Source organism: Emys orbicularis, chromosome 11 (assembly GCF_028017835.1).
Source record: "Emys orbicularis isolate rEmyOrb1 chromosome 11, rEmyOrb1.hap1, whole genome shotgun sequence".
In the NCBI taxonomy this organism is placed as follows: Eukaryota; Metazoa; Chordata; order Testudines; family Emydidae; genus Emys; species Emys orbicularis.
This window is the reverse complement of record NC_088693.1, coordinates 59040725-59057999: the sequence shown is the minus strand read 5'-3', so window position 1 is coordinate 59057999 and position 17275 is coordinate 59040725. Positions and strand designations below refer to the sequence as shown.

At 44.9% G+C, this 17275-nt stretch overlaps 1 protein-coding gene across 1 annotated transcript in view; it reads left to right on the top strand.

Annotated features, from left to right (window-relative positions):
• The window catches only part of MPP4 (MAGUK p55 scaffold protein 4), a 52753-nt gene extending 40674 nt beyond the window's left edge, over nt 1-12079 (top strand). Inside the window, exons 18-22 of the mRNA XM_065412988.1 lie at nt 739-819; nt 2148-2241; nt 7082-7190; nt 9965-10099; nt 11888-12079. Coding sequence (XP_065269060.1) covers nt 739-819; nt 2148-2241; nt 7082-7190; nt 9965-10099; nt 11888-12079 — 611 coding nt within the window. The remainder of the gene's footprint in view (nt 1-738; nt 820-2147; nt 2242-7081; nt 7191-9964; nt 10100-11887) is intronic.
• The last annotated feature ends 5196 nt before the right edge of the window (nt 12080-17275 follow it).

The following is a 17275-nucleotide window of genomic DNA, read 5'->3' as shown; positions in this document are numbered from 1 at the left end:
CAGCAGTACTACAGCTGTCATGGTTCCTGCCCCGCAGCCCCTTTTATCCCTTTCCCCGCCTCCTGGGTGAGCATGGCCCTTCTGCAGCCTCTTGACCATGGCATGCCCCCACTCCCCAGCACCCTGGGCAGTTGCCCTCGCTGCCCACCCGTAAGGCTGGCCCTGAGCGAGTATCATGATATGTGATGGGTTGCTGGTCCTAAAATGGAATTTTAGATTTAATAATTGTTTGAATGGAAGCTGCTCATATTTTTGCTAGGCGCAGCATTCCTGGATATTTGTGCTGAGGGGAAAACCTCTCACCTTGGCTAGAGCTGTACACGTTTGAGATATATCTATAGATCTAGATGTACAGATATAATTCAAATTAGTATTGCTGAACCCCCTTCTGGCTGTGGCTATTTTGCTAGAAAGTGATGACCTGATGCTGCAGAGTGTTAAATTGTCACAGCTCCTGTTGAATTCAATGGGAACTGTAGATGCCTTGCACTGTTCAGGGGCAGGCACTTAATTTGTGATGCCACCAGTTGGGAAGCTCAGTGGAGGAAGCAGTAACGTGATTTCCATGCCTGTCACTTGCTTCACCAGTTCTTGCATATGAGATACCTGAACATATTATTTGACTGTCATAAATATGATACACTCATAGTTTTAATAAACTATTTTATGTGTAGTCTCAGTCATTAATGTACCAGAGTTACTGTGTGTGGCTTTTTTTTTCCCCCCCCAAATATCCAGGTCCTTCAGGGGTTGGCGTGAATGAGCTAAGGCGGCGGCTTATTGGAATGAACCCTCATCATTTTCAAAGTGCTGTACCCCGTATGTGACATGTTCCTTTCACTCTCTAACTTCCTGCTTGGGGGAAAGAAAACATGAAATATCAACTCCCTTTCTCCTGCCATGGAATATTTATAGACTCTTTGCTGCAGGGATGGTTTCCCTATCAATCAAAAATATTGTGCTGTCTCTGAACGTATGAATTTGTTAACAGGGCACAGATGCCTAGACTAACAATACACATTTCCTTTTATTTTTGTGGGAACTACAGGAAAGAAGGGAAAGCTACTTTCTTTTACTGGGCTTTATTTAAAATATTGTCTTTGGTCAGTTTTTCCAGCTGGCAGGGGAAAAGGAAGGATGGTCTTAAGCCACTGTTACTTTGAATTGATTCTTGGTGTGCCTGGGTTTGATTCTTGGTATGCCAATGGATTACCTGCCTGACTTTGGACAAGTTACTTAATCTCATTATACCTCATTTGTAAAATGGGGCTATGGGTCCTTCCTAGGGGAGTAGTGAAGATAAATTCATTGAATATTTGTTTATAAGGTGTCCAGATAGTATGGGAATGAGGGCCATATAAATACCCAGACAGACAGGAAACTAGCAAGCCTTGTAGATTTCCTTCCTAGCATACTAAATCTAAAGCAGATTCTTACCATTTCTCATCTCTGACTTGAATGGAGAGAAGTTTGGCCTCTCTGCTCATTCGATACAAGGTTTTATGAAGATAAAACACCAGGAGTGCAAGCCTCTAAATGCCTGTCTTAATACAGTATAAAACTGATAAATTGCTCCAGTTCCTCAATCTTACATTTCTTAGCCTTCTCAAATAAATTAACATAATATAAAGTGGAGTTGTGCAGGCAATTTTTAAAATACTACAGAACAGTCTTCATGCACTGCCACTTGTCGAGGTGGTTTTCTTTTTTCAGTGTAGCAGGAAAGTTAAATTGGCGGGAGGAGTGTACAACTCCACTGTTTCATCAGCGAAAGCGGACTTTTGTTGACAAAACTGTGTAGTGTAGACAAGGTCTAAGTCTAATGGTTCACTGTCCCTTCAGGAACAATGCCCATTGTGCTTAAAATGGACCCCAAAGGGTAGATTCAATTTTGGAAGATTTGCTGACCTCACTCTAGTGTAAACAGGGCTTTTGCTGTGAGCTAGAAAGTAGAAACCATTCGTTTATTATTTCCTTTTGATTACTTGTGAAAATGAACAGAGTTTTTAAAATTTATATATTCACATCTCCAAAAACGGAGTTTGGGAGTCCTGGCTTTTCACTAGGAACTTTGTTCTCAAATTGATTTACTGAAGAAAGAAAATGTTTACAAGAACTTTAAAAACTTTTAATTTTTCTTTCTTAAGACACCACTCGAGCTCAGAAGAGCTATGAAGAGAACGGTCGTGAGTATCACTATGTATCAAAGGAAACATTTGAAAACATGGTATATAGTCACAGGTAACTTTGGGATTCCTATTGCTTTCATCTCTAAAGTTTAACGTGCTCCAAGGCAGGGATAGTCTTGTGGTTTAGCCCAAATGCTGACAGTCAGAAGACCAGGGTTCTTTTCCTCCTCTGCCACAGACTTCTGGTGTGAGCCATAGGATATGTGTACACTGCACTTAAAAATCCACAGCTGGCCCATGCCAGCTGACTCGGGCTTACTGGGCTCAGGCTAAGGGGCTGTTTAATTGCAGTGTAGATGTTTAGGCTTGGGCTGGAGCCCAGGCTCGAAGACTCTGAAGTTGAAGCGTCCTTGAGCTAGGGCTGTAGCCCAAGCCTGAATGCCTACACTGCAGTTAAACAGCCCCACAGCCTGAGCCCCATGAGCCTGAGTCAGCTGGCACTGCCCAGAAGTGGGTGTCTAATTGCAGTGTACACACAAATACTCTTAGGCCCAGATTTTCAAAGTAGCTTCTCCTTTGGAGTGTGTTGATTTTTGACTGCCTAGTTTTAGCAACCTTGGACCTGATTCTTAGAAGGGCTGAGCACCTGCAACTCCTATTGACTTCAGTTGGAGTTATGGGTTCTCAACACTTCTGAAAAACAGACTCTACATTTCTAAAATAAGGCTAAAACTGAGCACCCAAAATCAGGCCCCGATCCCACATCCACATCTTTACTGGGCATGGGCCTTGCAATGGGCCTTGAAGGCACCAGAACCTTTAAGGACCAAATTTTCAAAAGTGCCCTCTAACTTGTATGCTGCAGTTTCCCCATTAGTAAAACGAGGATAATATTTACCTAATTCAAAGGGCTGTTATGAAGCATAATTCATTAAAGCATATAAAGCACTTTGGGTACAGCTTTACAGCAAAAAAAATCCTGCAGCAGCAAGTCTGAGCCTCGGTCTTCAGACTTGGGCTTGCACCATGGTGCTAAAAATAGCGATGTAGACATTCTACCCTCTTCCCTGGGCTTCATAGCCTGAGCTCAGGCCCAAGCCAGAAGGTCTGTAATATGGCTATTTCTTTTCTTTTCTTTTCTTTTTAAGCTTCGTAGTGCAAGCATAAGTCTGTAAACCCAGCCTCTGAGACTCTCTGGGGTTTGGGTGTGGTATTTTTTTTTTATTATTATTTTTGCTCTGTGGAGATGTACCCTTTTTCTTCGAGTGCTTGCTCATGTCCATTCAACTTAGGTGTGTGTGCTTGCCACATGCACCGGTGCCGGAAGTTTTTCCTTCAGCAGTATCCATAGGGGACCAGCTCCAGCGCCCCCTAGAGCGGGGCACACATGCCGCGGTATATAGGGTGCCGCCGGTTTCCCCCCACCCTCAGTTCCTTCTTGCCGCCAGTGACGGTGCTGGAACTGTTGCTGCTTCAGCTAGTGCTGTTGCTGCTCATTCGTATGAACTAGTTATCTCTTGTATTACAGTTGTCTGTTAGTGTTTATAAATCCCTTAGCTACAGTTAGAGACTTCGTAGGTCCCGGACAGGACTTTGCCTCGCACAGGGAGCGACAAGGTCAGCCCGGGGCTACCCCTAAGAACAAAGACTCTAAGAGACTAGACTCATTTTGCCGTAAGGTTTATTCATCCTCTGGCCTCCAGTTCAGGGTAGCCAACCATCAAGCCCTCCTGGGACGCTATGATTTTATGTGGCAAGCCATAGCCAAATTCAAGGGCTTTCTTCCTGAAGCTTCTAGGAAGGAGTTCTGGGCTATTATGGACGAGGGCACAACTGCGGCCAGGGCAACGCTCCAGGCGGCATCGGATGCAGAGGACACCACTGCCCAAACCATGGCCTCAGCCATCGCTATGCACCGGGCATCCTGGCTGCTCCTCTCTGGCTTGTCCACGGAGGCTCAGCAGTTGATGCAAGCCCTGTTTGCGGAACAGATGGACAATAAGGTTCATGGCCTAAAGGACTCCCACACGACTCTTAAAACGCTGGGCCTGTATGTTCCTGGCCCTGCCCACAAGCAGTTTAAGCTGCAGCAGCCTCAGGGCCAGGGGAGCCACCCTCGCTTAAACCAAGGTCCGAGGCGTCCGAAACCAACTTGACTGAGTGAAGAGTGCTGACAAAGAGAACGCCTTCCAGGACTTTCTCGGGGTCAGTCCACCATCGCAGTGAGGTAAGTACAGTCATGGGGATGGTAACGATCTTTTCCAGGTGGTCCCTGGACTGGGAGTAGACTGTCGCCAGCCATTGATGCAGGGGTCACATCCACGTGACTGTACTTACCTCGCTGTGATGTTGGACCAACCCCGAGAAAGTCCTGGAAGGAGTTCTCTTTGTCAGCACTCCTCACTCAGTCGAGTTGGTTTCGGATGCCTCGGACCTTGGCTGGGGTGCACCTCGGCACCCTCCAGACCCAAGGTATGTGGTCCCCAGTGGAAACGATGCTACACATAAACGTCAAAGAGATCAGGGCAGTGCGCAGAGCGTGGTCAGAGTCCTGACGGACAACACAGCCTCGATGTTCTACATTAACAGACAAGGGGGAGTGTGATACTCAGCCCTCTGCTAAGAGGCACTCCATCTTTGGGACTTTTGCATGGAATCCATGTAGAACCATGTCACCTTCCGGGTGCCAAGAACACGCTAGCAGATCACTTAAACAGGGACTTCTCTCGCCACGAGTGGGTGCTCCACCCAGAGGTAGCCGGCATGATCTTCCAGAGGTGGAGAACTCCCCAAAGGGATTTGTTTGCCACCAGGCAGAACAGGAGGTGCTACAGGTTTTACTCCAGACGGGGTCTGGGCAAGGGCTCCCTCTCTGACACCTTCCTCCTGCCTGTTGTATGCATTCCTTCTGATTCAGCTCATCAACACAGTCCTAGTGAAAATCAAGAGAGACAAGGCTCAGGTTATCATGATTGCCCTGGCGTGGCCTCGCCAGCACTGGTTTGGGACACTATTGAGCCCGTCGGTGGTCCCTCCGTGAACTCTGCCAAACCGACTGGACCTGCTGTCACAGGATCATGGACGACTCTCTTGCACCCCAACCTCAGGTCCCTCCACCTCACAGTGTGATGTTGCATGGCTGAACCCCGAAGAATGGGCCTGTTCGGAAGGGGTCTAGAAGGTCCTCCTCGAGAGTAGAAAGCCTTCGATTAGACAGACTTACCTGGCAAAGTGGACGAGGTTCTCCCGCTGGGTGGCCGAATGGGGCATCTCCCCTTCGCATTCTTCAGTGCAGTTGATCTTAGACTTCATTTGAGGAACCAGGGCCTGGCGCACTTCTCGATCAGGCTGCATCTGGTGGCCATTTCCACCTTTCATCCATCCATCCAGGGACAGACGGTTTTCTCCCATGACATGACGGTCAGGTTCCTCAGAGGTCTCGAGAGACTTTTTCCTCAAGTTCAGTCCCCGGTCCCACAGTGGGATCTCAACTTGGTTCTGTCCAGGCTCATGGGCCCGCCCTTGGAGCGTTTGGCTTCGTGCTCCCTGTCTCGCCTATCGTGGAAGGTAGCTTTCCTGGTGGCGGTGACGTTGGCGAGGCGAGTCTCTGAGCTGCGAGCCCTGACCTCAGAACTGCTGTACACGGTCTTCTATAAGGACAAGGTCCAGAACTGGCCCCACCCAGCCTTCCTTCCCAAGGTGGTGTCTACTTTCCACATGATCCAGGACATCTTCCTTCTGGTCTTCTGCGCGCAGCCCCATGAGACTAGTGAAGAGAAGCGCCTTCACGCTTTGGTCGTAAGAAGGGCCCTGGCTTTCTACCTAGATCGGACAAAGCCTTTCCATAAGTCGACTCAGCTTTTAATCTCTACAGCTGATAGGATGAAGGGCCTCCTTGTGTCCACGGAGAGGATTTCTAACTGGATAACCTTTTGCATTCGGAACGGCTATGAGTTGGTGGGAGTCCCTCCTCTGCCAATCGTTGGAGCCCACTCAACCATAGCGCAGGCATCTTTGGTGGCCTTCCTGGAACATTTGGTGGCCTTCCTGGAACACTTCCCAATCCAGGACAACTGTCGAGCCATGACGTGGTCCTCAGTGCACACGTTCACAGCCCTCTACACCATCATTCAGTAGGCCAGGGACGAAGTTGGGTTCGGCAGAGCGGTGTTGCAATCTACACGTCCGTGAACTCCTACCCACATCCGAGGGGTACTGCTTGGGAGTCACCTAAGTTGAATGGACATGAGCAAGCACTCAAAGAATAAAAGACAGTTATCTTTCCTGTAACTGGTGTTCTTCGAGATGTTGCTCATGTCTATTCCACAACCTGCCTTCCTTACCCACTGTCAGAGTTTCCGGCAAGAAGGAACTGAGCATGTGTGCGCCACTCCAGGGGGCACTGGAGCCAGTTCCCTACGGATACTGCTGAGGGAAAAACTTCCGGCACCGGAGCATGTGGCGAACGCACACACCTAAGTTGAATGGACTTGAGCAACATATCTCAAAGAACACTAGTTACGAAAAAGGTAACTGTCTTTTTGAGATCCCAGTGATTGGCCCTACATAACAGCAAAGTATTTGTTTTTTGTTATCACTGCAGTAAGTACCAGTGTAGAATTTCCATATAGCTGTCTTGACACCAATCAAAACCATGACCTCTGAACCTTCTCATGTATATCTGGAGGGGAAGTGGGTAGAGCTGCATAATTTTGGAGTCTCTTCAGAGACTCCAGATTTGGATCTGACAGTCCTGTTTAATCTAGATTTTTATCCTCAGTAAAGGTTCCTATACTTAATATCATTGTTTTCACAGAGGATTAATCCTTCTTTAGCTCTTCGGTCTCTTGATTTAATCTGCAGATTTCATTGCTAAATGCAAAATTTCAGAGGCTATCATTTAGGGTCTGCTTCATTTCTCTTCTCATTCTCCCTTCTCACCCCTCTTGCAGAATGCTGGAACATGGGGAATACAAGGGACACCTATATGGCACCAGTGTTGATGCTGTGCGGACAGTTCTTGATGAAGGGAAGATCTGTATAGTGGATTTGGAACCACGGGTAAATAGGGGGATCTAAGACTAAGGGCTTGTCTACACTGACAATTTACAGCGCTGCAACTTTCTTGCTCAGGGGTGTGAAAAAACACCTCCTGAGCGCAGCAAGTTTCAGTGCTGTAAAGCGCCAGTGTAGACAATGGCTCCCAGCACTGGTAGCTACGCCCCTCGTGGAGGTGATTTTTTTTTTAGGGCACTGGGAGAGGCACATTAGCATTGCCAGTGTAGACTAGCCCGTAAACTTCATGGAAGAGACTGTCATCTGTCATATGATTGTACCGGACATCGCCTCTTCTGTTTGCAATCGCATACCATCCCTGCGGTATCAACAGCAATGGCTTAAATGAACAAGTAATGCTAGGGAAGTATTTAGCATATTCTTGGTTTCTTTGAAGCAATTTAACAGGTGGGAATAAAGAAGAGCAGCTAGTACATGTGACGAGCCAACTTTCCAAGAACCACCAGCAAGTTTTCCATAGGCCACCAATGGTCCGTGGATCACAGTTTTAAAACATCTGCTGTAGAGGAAGGGAAGGCTTGCACAGGGCTATTTGTCTGTTTCATAATCCCCATAAGTATCTGCAGGGTGTGGAGGTTTAGTGGTCTAAGCTGGAGTTCATTAGTTTACTGACACTAGTTCTGGGGTTTATTAGTGAAGCTTCTATGCAGTAACAAGATGCCTGTGTATTAGTGGGACTCATTAGTGTAATTACTAGATTCAGGTTGAAAATCACCAGGAGGCAGGTTTCTGCAGCATGCTCACTACATACAATATGGTTGCTGCTTGGAGAGAAGGTTCAATTAGAAAACTTACTATAAAATTGGATAAGGATTCATTAACAAGATTGTGTACATTGTAAACAACAAAGTGAGGTGAAGCATATACATGCACACATGCTATCATTTCCGATGTGCTTATCACCGTGGTTTAGAAGTCTAATCTGGTTATTGTGTCACATACTTTCAATTGAAAATTTTCCAGGAAAAATGGACACTGACCCATATTGCCTTATACTGTTTTGTACGAGACAATACATCCTGAACGAATGCTACTAGCAACTGAAAACTGTTTTCGTTCATAGCTTGGAAACTTAATCCAGTAGGAGAGACAGGAACATTTAAGAAAGAATGATTGATCTGAGAGAGTCCAAAGCGTCCCCACCTTAAATTTACATTGTTGTCTATATTAGACGTAAAAGTAGTACCATGTGTATGAGGCACTGCAATGTCACTGATGAAACACCTTCCCCAAATCTCTCTAAATGGTTAGAGGGAGAACCCCTTTTTTCTCTTCCTTCTCACTGATCGGTGAAAACCAGGGTGGAGATAACAAAAGAATTTTTCAGAAGCTGCCTGTGTGACTTGATTTTCTTTTATGAGGAAGAATGGTCACTGTATCTCCTCAGCGAGGTGGTTGGTTAGAGAAGTTTAGGTTGTATCACCTTAAAGGTCTAAAAGCGTTGTTCCTTAGATGGAGCTACTGTACTTAAATGATGGTCACAATCAGTGCCTCAAACATTAAGATAATTTCCACATATGTGCCTCTTTTGGGCACTGCAAAAAATATTTCTTCTAAGGCCAGAAAAGAACAAGATTTCTCTCAGCTACCTTTACTATTCTTAATCCATTTCTAGACCACTCAGCCAAATGAAAGTCAGCATGCTGCTAGTTCACATAGGCTTTCTTCTTTCCAATCCCTGGCCCTGGGCTTGCTGGTAGGGAGGGATAAGGCTAATAAAGGTCTGAGTTAGTAGTTGTCAGAAGGTGCTGAAGGCTTTAAGTCCTGCAAAGAACCCTTCTAAGATTTTTCTAAATTACTCCCTTATTTGCTGGTATTAATTCTTCTAATTTTATAGGGTTTCCATACCTGGGTGTCTCTGGGAACCTAACAAAATATCATTTAAAAACATAACTGGAAGAAAGGCTCCATGGCCCAATAAATTCCAGAGGGAAACTTCCTTTAGATACATGGACCTAGAATTGTCCAAGCTTTGTCTTGGTGTAGTGGCTTGTGCTGGTTGAAGAAATGAGATAAGTTACACAGCCTCAGGTATGAAGGAGTGTGCTACTCAAAACCAGAACAAAACAACCTACCGTGAAGGCCCCTATGCTGCACTTTGATGTTCCCGGTGCTCCTGCTGCCTTTCGAGTTTTTCTTCTTGTCCATTTCTTCGCCTGAATTCAGTTCTCAATGAAAAAAGGAAATTAGATTTTGCCACTGTGGCAGAACATGTTGCTGCTATTTACTTTGTACTCATTAGTTTTTTAACTCCCCCTGCTTTTCACAACAGGTTACAAACACTACTCACTCACAGTGATCTGTTGACATCAACAATTGCATCAATGCATGGAGAGAACTAAACAAAAGGCAGACAGTGCCTTGCAAAACATGGAGTAGGAGAATCAATCTTTTCCAAAGGCAGGCCCAAAACCAAGACAGTTTTGAGCCTCTAAAAAAGGAATTACAATTGAAGATTTAAAACTCCCATAAAAGGTAGCAGGTGTAACCTTTTAATGGCCATGTTAGGATTTTTATATTCATTGTAGTTAAAATAATTTCCCATCTAATAAGGTTACCGAACTGAATTAATTAGTGTGGTGCAGTCGCTGACCAGTGTCTGGGTTGAGGATTTAGTGCAGTTATTAAATAACAGATGTTTTTGAATACTGCAAGGTCTGGAAATGATGGTACACAACAATTTGTTTAATAGAAATAAAATATGGGATGGATACGACTTATACATTTTAATTTAACCACTATCTGACCTTGACCTGCAGGGTATCCAAATGGCTCGGACCCACGAACTAAAACCCTATATTATATTCATCAAGCCACCCAATATGAGTTGCATGAGACAGTCTCGGAAAAACGCCAGGATCATTACAGACTATTATGTGAACATGAAATTCAAGGTGAGTTTTAGAGAATGAAGGAGGTGCAACCGTGATTGTTCAGTCAGAACCTGCCACATTCCTATATTGTATTAATGTTTTAAAGGACCCTTGTGTCTTTGGTCTGAAATAAATCAGATCTGAGGACATTCAGTACATGTTGCGAAGCCTGTCTCTCTCCCTGGTGTTTTGGAGTGGAAGTGGAGTACAGAGGGCTGGAGGTTGGGATATGTGGCTAGAGTGGGATTCTTTGGAGGAAGTCTGCTTTCTGTATTTATATTTGCGTTATTTGGTTTGTTTTTGTAGTATATAGCCAAGGTGCCTAGATCTCTGGGTAGGCACTTCCATGTTGTTTAAATTGAAATATGTGGAACCCCTTTCCTTCAGTGCTGTCATAGTCCCTTTTCCTATAGACATCAGCTATTAATACTTCAAACAAAAGCACAGTGGTGGTGGTCTGCATGTGATGCATTCCTACCTATATTACAGTAAAATTATAGATGCCTTACTATGTCTAGACACTTAACAAAAATTAAACGAGATTAAAAAATAGAATGTCACACTTGTTTCTATAACTTTTAATCTTCAGTTTGACCTTTATTATCTAGCACAGTATGTTTTAAAAGTTGTCCTTCATTTTGTCTGTGGGGGGTGATCATAATTACATAGCTAAAAACATGGAATTTGGGGAAATATTGCTGACAAACTGAAATACAGATTAGGAACATAGGTGTGGCAAAACTGATCAGACCTCTGGTCTATCACATCTGGATTCTGCCTGTAGCATTAGCCAGTACAGTGATATTTCAGAGGCAGATAACGGCATCCTCACAGCATCTAGGCAACTGTGCAATGCAGCACATGGGGGGTAAAGGAAGACTTCTTGTGAACCATGCAAGCAATCAGTCGTGCTCCAAAGGTTTAGAATTGATTATTGTTGTCATGGCATGCCCATCTTAGAGTTATGGGTTATAAATCAGAATAATTTCCACTTGTGTTAATAATTACAGACAGGGACAATCCTCAGCTGATGTAAATTGTCACAGCTCCATTGAAGTCACTAGAACTATCAGATCCCAATTTACACTAGCTGAGGATCTGGCCTATGGTGTGGCTTTCCAACTGGTCCCTACCCTGAAAAGACATGCAAAATAACTGATCCTGGAAGTCCTGTGGAATTTGCAATGACTTCAGTCAGCGCTTCTGCTTGCAGCTGGCTTGCAGAATTGAGTTCCACTGAAAATTACATGCAAGATCTCTCTTATTCTCAAACGAATAGCATGTGATCATATTTTAATACAGGGGAGCTTATTCCAAGAAGCATGAGGTTTATAATGGGACACGCATGCAAATAGTTTGGCGTTGACATACAGTAACTGAGTTTTCTGAAGGGATGCCTGCACCACTTTCAGTGGAAACCAGGGCAGAATAGAAGGTCTTTATTATAATAATATTACTTTGTATTTCTATGCCAACTTTTATCTGAGGATCTCAGTGTTTTACAAACATACGTGAATTAACCCTCACAATCTCTCTGTGATGTAAGGAAGTAGTAGTATCCTTATTTTATAAATTGGGAAACTTAAGCATAGACAGGCTCAGTGTCTTGCCCAAGGTCACATACTGAGTGAATGGCAGAGCTGGGAAGAGAAATCAAATCTCCTGACTCCCAGTTCTGTCTTCTAGCCAACCAACCTCCAGTTCCTCTTTGGAAGGGTAGAAAGTGAAAACTTGGATAAACCTATTCCCCATCCAAAAGTGTCCCACATGAAACTATAATGTTTTATAGGTCTGTACTGTCTCTTACAGGAGGAAGACTTGCAGGAGATGGAGGATTGTGCTAAGAAAATGGAAGCTCAGTTTGGTCAGTTCTTTGATCAAGTGATTGTAAATGACAACTTACAAGAGGCCTGTGTGCAGCTGCTGTCTGCAGTCCATCAGGCACAGGACGAGCCCCAGTGGGTCCCTGCTACATGGATATGTTCAGACACTCAGCCATAATTCTGAGAAGCAGGCAGCTTCACAAAGATGATATCTTATGTTTTACCTCAAGAATAATCCTGTCAGAATTGTAAGAATATATCTTTGTGTGGAGAGATTTCGCAGGGGGATTAGGAAAAAAACTAAATAAGATAATCATACTGTCTTCATTGTAGTTCTTACTGCAACATGTGATGCTTAACATCAATTTTGTACCAAAAAAGTGCTGTAGTCTCTCAGAATTACAAAAATAAAAGATCTGTTTTCTTGCATGTACTTGTGTGGTCTAATCATACCTGGGTTAAAGAAAAAGTGCTTCCCATACCTCCTTTTTGTTAGAGGCTTCTTGATTTTTATGATGCTTGTGTATTCCCAAAGAAAAACTATGGGGGATTATCTCAAGATGTAACAAGTCTGGAATACGCTTAGTAGGTTGACTTGATGCTGCAGGGGAGAGTGCTTTATAAATGTATTATTCTGCTGCTTGCTTCTGTCTCAAACAAGTTTCTTAGCTGATGTTTCTTTTTAAATTCGAGATACAGGTTTAATGCTATTCACAACACAAATTACTCCAGAACTCACATTCACGTGTATAATAAAATTGACTTTATTTTAATTTTTTTTACAGCTATCGGATGCTGACATATCAGCTTTGTAAAGACACGTGACTAAATGTAATGATGATCTAGTCCATAGCAGGTTAACCCAGGCAATTTACAAGAGCAGGTTTATCAGTCTAGAAGCAGGAGCAGGTTAAGGGCCTGATACTGCAAATGCTTATTCACATGACTAGTCTAACTGAAGTCAAATCAGTGAAGTTACTCATGTGCCTAAGTGTAAGAGAGCATCCTTGGGTTCTGAGTCCTTTGGTTACAAAGGTTCCCAAACACAGCAGTAAATAAGAATGGGAGATGATGTGCACGATTGATTGATGGCAGCACCCTGCTTCTGGCCCACGATTTAGAAATGAGATGCACCATCAAAGGAAGGAAAGCTGCTGGTAACTCTAACTCCTGACTCCCTTTGGTGCATCTTGGCTTACACTAGTAATCTACTGTTGTCCAGTAGAAGCAAATGTGTATTTATGATGCCTAATAATGACAGGGGTGTGTGTGTAATATACTAAAGAATAATGGTATCTTTAGAACTGAATCCTCTCATGTCCTAGTTTATGTAGAAGTATAACACTATAAACGCATCAAGTACTTACTTGCATTTGGTTACTCTGCACTGTTCTCTCATCCTAATCAGTATAACTGAAATGTGTTGCAAGGTCAGTTGGATAAACTGGTAAAACTTCCTTTTCCTTGGTCATTTTTAATTTATTTAAACCAGAACAATTAGAGGATTAAAGCATTTAGTAAAAAAAAGTTTTATTTCCAAAGCTAGGGGAAGCAAGAGTGCAGAGTTCAGTGTCCAATGCCTTATGTACCTGAGCTTTTTTACTGTAGGTGTTGCACCAGTCATTCACCATTACAAGAAATAGCCTTAACTTTTGCTTGACTTGTGTGTGGGTTTCTTAAGTCTAATAGAAAAGATTCTGGGTTTTCCCTTAGTACAATTCTTACACCTACTGACTGCTCCAGCTAAAAATTACAATACACATTAAACCCAGGTAATACACTTTCAGTTGAGTGCACTTTTAGAGATTGGTATCTTATACTAGCATGTGCCACTACATCACTACTCTGGGTGAGTGTGTAAAGTACACATCAAGCCAATGTAAAGGAATAGAACTGGAAGGAACCTTTCTCTCCCTACTACCAGCAAACTGACAAGAACCTTGTGATGGTTTCTCTCTTTCTCTGAAGCACTAAGCAGTGTTCATGTGTAGGTGTGTTTCCTCACAATCTGTTCCTTTGATCACAGGCCATCTTGGGCATTCGTGTATGTGGTCTTCCTGTCTTTTCTACATTTGTTTTCCTTTAAGAGCTTTTAAAATGCAATCTTTGCTCTCTCATAATTGCCAGTCCAGGCTGTTTAAATAAATAATAAAAAAAACCCTGAACATTTAAAAGTGGTGATATTAAAAGCATATTGTAATGAAATAGTAGAGTTGGAAAATAGTTGTTGGATTTGACAAGCCACACCGAGCTTTTTCACACCATCCTAGTCGCTCCTGTACTTTGCCCTTTGAGAGTATATGTGATTCAGTCATTGATCTGAGAGGCTAGTTTAGATAGTGGGAGTTCTGTTTAGATTTTTTTTAGAATTGTGCAAATCTGTATTTTTTTGTTTTGTTTTTCTTAGTCTGGATTCCTCTTGCTGGTTCCATTTTTTCTGTAATATTTATTTCTGTACTTATATTATTCCCTCCTTATAAGAGTCTGAGTGCGCAACCCCCCATTTTCCCTTCTGATTCTTCCTGTCCAGGACTGGGAGCTAACTCGATTGGTAATAGAGCAAAGGCTCCAAGTAGGGCCATGCAAAGTTCTATTGCGGGGCCCCTGCTGTTCATCATTGTGTTCTGCTTGAGGGTTCTCTTCTCCCCCCACTCCCCGTTTGTCAAGTTTAAAGAAACCATTTCAAGATCCACTTAAAACTGAGGTTACTTGTCAGCAGCAGCTGCCTCAGAGTGAGATAGTTCCCCAGATCGAGATGCTCGGGAAAAGGTTGCAGATCGCTGCGCCGGGGGGCGCAGGTGCTGCTGGGGTACCCTAGCCGGGGGCCTCACTGCAGATCCCGCTTGTAAGGGGAGGGGGCTGTCCTCTAGGGCCTGCTTAACGCCTACAGTGAAACAAGTGCCTAAGAGGGGAGCCGGGTAGGGGCGATGGCTCCGCGACCAAGCAGGGTGGGGGTCTCCTCTCCCCCCCCCCGGGTCTTGGGGGGCCTCAAAGGAAAACTGAGCCTGCTGGGGCTCTCGCACAAACCCCGCCTAGCCGCGGGGCCCCGAGCTGGAGGGGGCTGCAGCTGCTACACCAGGCCGCCCCGCGAGCTCGCCATCCCCCAGGCCCCGCGCCTCCCTTGGGCAGGGGGCCGCAGCCCATGTACACACTACAGCCCCCGCCGCCTCACGCACCGCGGGCTCCGGCCCGGCCGGGCCGGGGGGAGGGAGGGGCAGGCCCCACCTCGCTGTGCAGCCTGGGCCCAGGCTGGGTCGGGGGGCGCGTTAACCTCCGGGCCCGCAGCCCGCTAGCTGAGCCCCTGGTGCCGCCCGGAAATCCCTGCCCGGCAGCACCCGCCCCTTCCCTCGCGTCTCCAGCGTCTTGGCGACGGGCGCGGCGGGCTGTGCAGCCGGCCGGGAGCTCCGGGCAGGGCGCGGCATGGAGACCCCGCAGCAGGGACCCCGCCAGGTGAGGGGCCTGGGCCGGCTCCCTCGTTGGGCTGCGGGCGGCGGTACGGGAGGGGCAGGTTCCCGCAGTGAGGGGAGGGGGCGTCTGTGGCTGGCTTTCTTATGGGGGGAATGTGTTGGGGGTTGCAGGTGGGGAGTGTGGGGAGAGGGCATGTAGGGGGGAGCATGGGGGTTGCAGGTGGGGAGAGGCTCCCTCATGGGGGTCGTGTGTAGGTGGGGAGGGAGAGAGTGGGGGGGGGTTGGGGAAAGGGTGGGAAGGTAAGGTCCCCTCATGGGGGGAGTGTACCGGATGGGAGGGTGAACTCTCAGAGTTACTTTTGAGTTTTATAGCCTTTTTCTCTCAGGTTGGAGGCAGGGGTTTTGACATCTCCCTGTCACAGTGCCCCCCCTTCAGCCCCAGTTCAGTGTGTAACACAGATGGCTATATGGAGGCTTTTAATCCTGCTGAGCTTTCTGAGGCCACAACCTGACCTGCATCTGCTACCTCAATTGTGCAAATGGGACCCCGATCTTGATTAAAAGCTGCAGTTTAAGAACTGTTCATGGTACAGACCAATCTTGAAAAGCGTTTTTTTTAAAAAGCCCATTCAGTAAAGTTCTGCACCCCATCCGAGCTGGCCAGCATGGCCATGTTAGCAGACTGCAGCTTTAAAAGCAGAGCTTAAAATCAGTTTGCTGGAATAGCAGAGCAGGCAGTGTGTGTTTTACAGTTGCATCCTAGTTGTAGCAATATTGGGAACCCTCGCATAGACCAAGCTCCTGTGGTCACCAGCTTTTTTAACAGTGTTGTTAACCCTACTCAGACCCACATAACACTGTATTAAGACTGCTAGTGCTCATGGGAGCATTGTTTACACTGGTGCTGTCGCTATTGGAGTTCACCAGTTGTTTTTTTTTGCAACCCTTCCCCTCCCAATGTAGACCAAAAAGAGTGACATTTTCCAAGAGGACATATTAACCCCCCTTCATTGATCAAATCAAGTTTTGCACATGAACATAGTCATGGTCTCATGTAACTGGCAGCCAGGAATTTCTGATCCCTGTTCAGTTGTGGGCTTGGGCAAGTCTCTCTTACTGTCTTGGTTTCCTTATCCTTATAATAAATATGTTTATATCATAGGTTTTTTGAAATCAATGTAATGTGTTTTGAAGATGTAAAGAGCTATAAAAATAATAATGGTCTAAACCTCAGGACTTGCAGTACCTATACTCCCCAGAACCACTGGTTTAAATCCTGACAGTGCTGACTTAGCCCGTTATGCTTCTGTGGCAAATAAATTCAGTTCAGTGCAATTTAGCCTGGGTCACTTTTGGATGTGATCTTAAAAACCAAGATCCTGTCTGCTCTGCATTCCTGCTTAGACAATAAAGATACTTTTCTGAGGGAGCAAGAGAATAGACTTGTTCCGGTGTTCTTTTCACCCTCCCTTGGAACAGTACGTGCACACTCAAATACTGAGTTTCAGCAGTCCTGCCCATATATAGTTTGTGGAGCACTTTGGGATCCTTTGGCATGGAAGGTGCTCTATAAACAGAAAATATTTAGTGGTAGTTTTATTATAATGTTCATCTGCAAAGGTGCACTGCAATACGCTTTTTCTATGGAGTTGGGAAAAGAGATTTTTCAGGTCCTGGTCATTTGAAATCTGAAATGGAGTTAAAACTGTTATACATATCACAGTGCTGGATCTTTTATAAAATCTGAGTAGAAAGGACCTTGCCAGCAACTGTTTTTGTTTTAAATTTTTTGTTCTGTTTTTGAGGAATATCTGAGAGAAACTCTTGGTCTCTTTACAGCTCTTTACAACTATCACATTTAGGTAACAAAACATGTTTACTGCATACAGAATTATTACATAAAGTTATTTGAAGGTTTTCAGATATTAATTTTAAAGTTACCCAGTGTTCTAGAAACCATATAATGG